Consider the following 6,000-nt stretch of genomic DNA (forward strand, 5'->3'; position numbering starts at 1 on the left):
AGAGACGAGTGTGCTTTTATTTACTATTTCCAATTATTCGTACTAAACATCATAATGATTATCAATATTATATGTTACATAGGTTAGTAAAGTAAAGTTCCCCTTTCAGACCTTACCATCTATAGGACAGATAATGTAAAGTTCATCTGTTTCAGTGGCCTACGGGAGTGCCATGTGGCCAGCACAACGACCAACCGCCTTTACTTTCACCAACTAATGTCAGGTACTAATTAGAACTGGGTGGACTCAGAGGCACCCAAAGGTCCCGTGATTAAAAGTCAGTCTTCACCAGGACTCGAACCCGGGACCACGGTTCGGAAGCCAAGCGTTCAGCCACCGCGTCTCCGTTACATAGGTTAGGTTTGAAAAAACAACTGCTTTACAAAACAACACCTTGCTTAAGCTTTTTGAAGTTTTTAACCACATTTTTGTGCAATGTTAAGAGATCTGTCCAGTGTAGGTATATTATATATAGGTCTGTGCTCAAAGAGCTTTCAACCTAGAGTGTTTGCCCCTGAAAAAAAATTGCTTGTTTTCCAGTGCAAACGAAGACCTAATTTCTTACCTAATTACCGCGTTATCATTGAGATAGCACACTCATAGTGTCCTACAATTCAAAGCAGCGCCTCTTATGTCATTAAGGATATAAGCTAAATACTTTTGTCCATTTTTTAAATGTAATATCTTTGTTTTACCTTAATACTTGAATTTAACTCTTTCTCTCCTAATCGTTGATTTGACCTCATTAAATTAAATTAGTGTTTAATTTGATAATCTTTATTTTGTGTTATATAAAAAGAGAATGCATTCCACTTTAATTCTACACCAAATAAAACATTTTCTGATAACAAACGAAAAAGTTATTAGTGAAATAGTAATGAGCAAAATGAAGAATTCCGTTGAAACGTGGAAAAATACGGTGGGAAAGAGTTAAAGGCCATTCATCAAGTTAATAAATAGATAATAAAGTCAAAAATTGTACATGCACTTTTCATACTGCAAAATTAAAAGCTAAAAAAATATAGATCTAAAAGCGTCTTTGGTAATTCTGTCCTCCCAGTGGTGAGATAGGTATTTCACACATAGGCTACACAAATTCATCACAAGTAATCTCCTCTTTGTTTAGACTTTGATTGGAGCAATCTCGTGTGCGTTTGTTTGTTTGTTTTTTTTATTTAAGCAATAAAATACAGTAAAGAGAAAAAAAGAGAAAACGATAAAAAGAGATGTGGTGCCTCTGCGGCTTCACTATGCACAGTGAGTTTAGGAAATGAGGGTCCGGTCACGGGCCGGAAATAGCTGGCAGACCGTAGCCTGGGCATCACTAATACAGACTGGAATAGTTTTAGTAGTCATTATTATGTTGCTGATTGTTGCCGGGTTCTTTACTTATAATTTTATAATCAAAATGTTGCACCAAAATATTACATATTATTAAATGGTGTTATTTTTTTCAATATAAGAGACTTTCTGATTTGTTGAAACGCAAATGGTTGTCTTTCTTGAAAAAAATGATGGGATATTTAACTAATAATAAAAGCTGAATTAAAATAAAGCTATTAACAAGCATATCGTAAGCAAACTTAGTACGTTAAGAAAGAATTTATCTGAATGTTCTTCTAAGGGTTTGATCCAAGGGTTCTGTACAACAAAGAGCTCTTCATGTCTTGAGGGGAGAGCACGGCACAAAGAGACGAATTGAGCGCAAAGAGCGCACAGATGGCCATGTCCTTGTTGGAGAACAGCTTGGAGAGATCTGTCGCTCAAAAGTATTCTTGGCATTGTTGATGTTGTTGAATTAATTTTACATAGAACATCTTTCATTTACTCTTCAATTTTGAAAACAAAACCTACTGACAGTGCGTGTAATTTAATAGTAGATCTAGCACGTCAGCTGTAAGTACCGAGAAATGTGATTAATTTGTCCATCACTTTTGATTCTTTATCTCTATGTAACAAATAAATCCTTCAATGTTGAGTCAGGCTTCAACAATGAGGACTTAGTGCAAGAAGGATCGTTGGATAAGAAGGATCGTTGGATAAGAAGGATCGTTGGATAAGAAGGATCGTTGGATAAGAAGGATCATTGGATAAGAAGGATCGTTGGATAAGAAGGATCATTGGATAAGAAGGATCGTTGGATAAGAATGATCGTTGGATAAGAAGGATCGTTGGATAAGAATGATCGTTGGATAAGAATGATCGTTGGATAAGAATGATCATTGGATAAGAAGGATCGTTGGATAGGAATGATCGTTGGATAAGAAGGATCGTTGGATAAGAATGATCATTGGATAAGAAGGATCGTTGGATAAGAATGATCGTTGGATAAGAATGATCATTGGATAAGAAGGATCGTTGGATAAGAATGATCGTTGGATAAGAAGGATCGTTGGATAAGAATGATCATTGGATAAGAAGGATCGTTGGATAAGAATGATCGTTGGATAAGAATGATCATTGGATAAGAAGGATCGTTGGATAAGAATGATCATTGGATAAGAAGGATCGTTGGATAAGAATGATCGTTGGATAAGAAGGATCGTTGGATAAGAATGATCGTTGGATAAGAAGTATCGTTGGATAAGAATGATCGTTGGATAAGAAGGATCGTTGGATAAGAATGATCGTAGGCAATACTTTTCAATGCACATTCGTTCTAGAGGATAATAGGAGTGTGTGTATTGTTAGTTTGTTAATCATAGTTTCATACACACAATCACACGCTTCTTTGTTTCTATTATTTCAAAGTTTGACTAGCTATTTATAGCAACAAAAAGTATTACAATAAGACATTCATCCATTAAAAACTAAAACCGCTACGGCACATCTCCCGTATACGTCCGTGTTAAAACTATTGCCTATTGATCTGCGTTGCTTAAAAAAATGGACCCATAGAAGTCTTAAAAGTAAAGTAGCAATTATGTATAAAACACTGAACCATAATCTTCAAATACAAAAACAAAATTTAACAAAATACTCAGACAGACGTAAAGATAAAGGCACACTCCTCATTTCAGATGCTAGGACAAATTAATACAAAAGCTACTTCTTCCCTAGTGCTATTAGAGCATGGAATGGGTTGCCTAAGCTAGCCAGGAAAACCAGTGACTTGGCAGAATTTAAGTCATTGGTTAATATGCATGACTATATTGGAATAGGAACACGCATAGGACATAATGGTTTTGTTGTTTTTTGAAGTAACGTCTGTATTTTATAAGATAAGGTAAGATAGGTTTGAAAAAGATATGCATAAAAATATCAATTTAAAAGTTATTTAAATGGCACAGGTTCAATGCAACACAATTGAAACAACACAGACATTGGTATAAAGAAGTGACTTCAACAAGGTGTGACCCAATGTAGTCAGTCTCTATGCGGGTACGTGGTACACCATGCGTGCATTCAGCCTTGTTTACAGAATGACTGAAGGTTTACACATACAACAATACAATAGGTTAGAGCAAAACCATTAGTAAAATCACTCAATGTAGAGACTCTTCAGGACAGAAGACTATAAAGTAAAGTAGCAATAATAAATAAAACAAAAGTATAATTTAGAAATAGAAAAACAAAACATAATCAAATGCTCAGAAAAACACACAGATGAAAGGCACGTTTCTTAATCCATAAGCAAGGACAATTTCGTACAAAGGCTTCTTCTTTCCTTGGATTAGGTAGTCTGTATCAGCCAGAGGAAAACACAACTAAATTGACACTCGAAATGCGTAAGAAGTAATAAGATAAGATCAGTATAGATAGGTAACAGCTGCGTCTGTTGTATGAGATATATGAATGGAGACGAAGTGTAAGTTTCCTCTACTACTGCCACTAAGTTCCTCTCTTCTATAATGGCCATAAGGCTGATAATTGGCTTAGCTTATTCGTCGTGACTACAGATGAGCACAATCTCATTTCTAATGAAAATGGCTATCAAGTCGAATCCTCGCTTTGAAAATTGGACCGCACACAAGGAACGAGTAGACTGGGTCTACTGAAGTGTTTCCCTATTTGGCTCTTAGTTTGAGTATTGTTCTTAGTTTTTTGGGGAGGGCTGTGCTCTTCCCCCCCCCCCCATCTTGTAAGTGTATATAAGGTAAGTCTCTAAACAAACACTTCATTTCTAGATATCTTTGTTCCATGGGAGGAAAAAAGCTTAAATAAAAAATCACGGGTCAAAAGTCTGTGAAACAGAGCGTCTCGATGCACAGACAGGTTGCACACAAAAAAAAAAACGGAAAGGGGGGGGGGGGGGAGTCCAGCCAAAAATCTCCATAAAGACAATTTCAAATGTTTGATATTGAATTGAGAAGCCGAATAATAGTCCGACGTCGTATGTTAGACTATTTGGGGGAGAAACTAAAATTCACGGGGCAGAAGTATATGTCCGTTAGGGGAGGGGGGCGTTATAAAGTGGGCCATCCCGAATCATCTAAATACTAGAATTCATGGGCTAAATGTATGTCGGGAGGGGGGGGGGGTGTTAAACTGCGGGACGTTGCATTGGAAATGCAAAAGAGAGAAGTTTTTCAGCCGAAATAAGCAGTAGGCTTTTATTACCTGGGAAAATATTAACGGGCGTAACGGGTGGGTAATTCTAGTTTCAATATCATTTTGACACTATCCGCATAATTACACTGATTAGAATCCTACCTAAAATCTACCACTTCTAGACAATATTTTCTATTAGAAAAAGACAGAGATTATAGAATGAAAAAAAAAACACATGTGTCACACTTTTCTAATTGTTTTGACTTTAAGTCCGAAGTTAAATAACTGTGCGGTACGAGGTTACACAGTCCTAACTGTGACCTATATATTTTGCTAGACGCAGCATAGACAGACAAAACCTTTGTATAATGAACATTTTATCCAACGTAAAGTATTAGTTGAGTATGCTCGTGCTGTTCAAAGACAATTACTTTATTTTAAAGAAGTATTTTATTTCCTAGTAGTTTTTAAAGTTATTTACCAGACTCTGTCTGCTCCTTGTCTTTAATGTTGTGCTTCACGTCTGCTGTCATCACGACGTCAAAATAAACTTGTTGTGTAGAAGTTACAGAATGCAATGTGAGGTCACAAGGTATCCATTGGAATCAAGAACTTAGCAAATTGAGCAATTAGCTCTCAAGAATAATTTTCTGCTTTGCAAAAGTTTAAAAATTGTTTTATTCCAAAAATGTACTTTTAATATGATCCACATTCAGAGGGAAATAGACATTCGTCGTTAGAAATCCAAATCAAGTAACAAAAACACATTTCAAATCTAATTAGAAATATTTTAAATCAAACTACGCAATTTTATTATTATTTTTTTTTTTTTGCAACTAGATCTAGAAATTAGTCTGATTTTTTTTACACAGATGTAGAGCGTAAAGGTTAAACACATTAAGAATAAAAACTAAATTTACGCAGATATTAAGAAAAAAAAAACACGAAAAAAACTAGTACTAAATTTAGCCAGAAAAAGAAAGAACTAAAATTGAAAACACCTGGCAAAGTCTAGTTGGTAAACTGATAGACATGGAGAGGGATTGCCAGTTGTACTACTGCTCTTGAAGTGTAGTGCGACAGATAGTTCTGTGTGACATGGTTCACATCGTCTGCTGCTTCATTCAAATAGTCATTGCAAAAACAATTCACAACAAGCAATTGCAGATAAAGATACGTGGCACAAGTGAGTCGTGAGAGGTCAGAAAGATTACCAAAAGAATGCACAGTGCAGACAGAAAGTATGTAATACATAGCTGCTACTTATTACCTTTATCTGACTCAGGGCGTCTCAACCTGTAGACGTCTCATTCCCACATTTTTTTTTCGTTGAGAAATAAAATACAGTGAGAGAAAAAAAAGAAGAGAAAGCAACATGAAGACATGTGGTGACGATGTAAGAAAATATTTTAAAAAAATGGAAGAAATTGAAAAGAAAAAAAACATTTACAAAAAAAAAAAAAAAGATTATATTAAGCGACTTGTATCAATTAGTTTGGATGAGTCATG

General features: G+C 35.4%; 1 protein-coding gene across 2 annotated transcripts in view; it reads right to left on the minus strand.

Moving 5' to 3' along the window:
• The window catches only part of LOC106051854 (sialin-like), a 19,761-nt gene extending 14,069 nt beyond the window's left edge, over positions 1 to 5,692 (minus strand). The window contains exons 1-2 of one of the 2 annotated variants that reach the window (XM_056007630.1): positions 5,493 to 5,692; positions 4,973 to 5,184 (exon numbers count right to left, since the gene is read on the minus strand). In XM_056007630.1, the coding sequence (XP_055863605.1) occupies positions 4,973 to 5,024 (52 nt within the window). In that variant the 5' untranslated portion in view covers positions 5,025 to 5,184; positions 5,493 to 5,692. Of the gene's footprint in view, positions 1 to 4,972; positions 5,267 to 5,492 lie in introns of both variants that reach the window. The other variant, XM_056007629.1, reaches the window with a different exon arrangement.
• Between the last annotated feature and the right edge of the window lie 308 nt (positions 5,693 to 6,000).

Source organism: Biomphalaria glabrata, chromosome 13 (genome assembly GCF_947242115.1).
Source record: "Biomphalaria glabrata chromosome 13, xgBioGlab47.1, whole genome shotgun sequence".
NCBI classification, from domain to species: domain Eukaryota; kingdom Metazoa; phylum Mollusca; class Gastropoda; family Planorbidae; genus Biomphalaria; species Biomphalaria glabrata.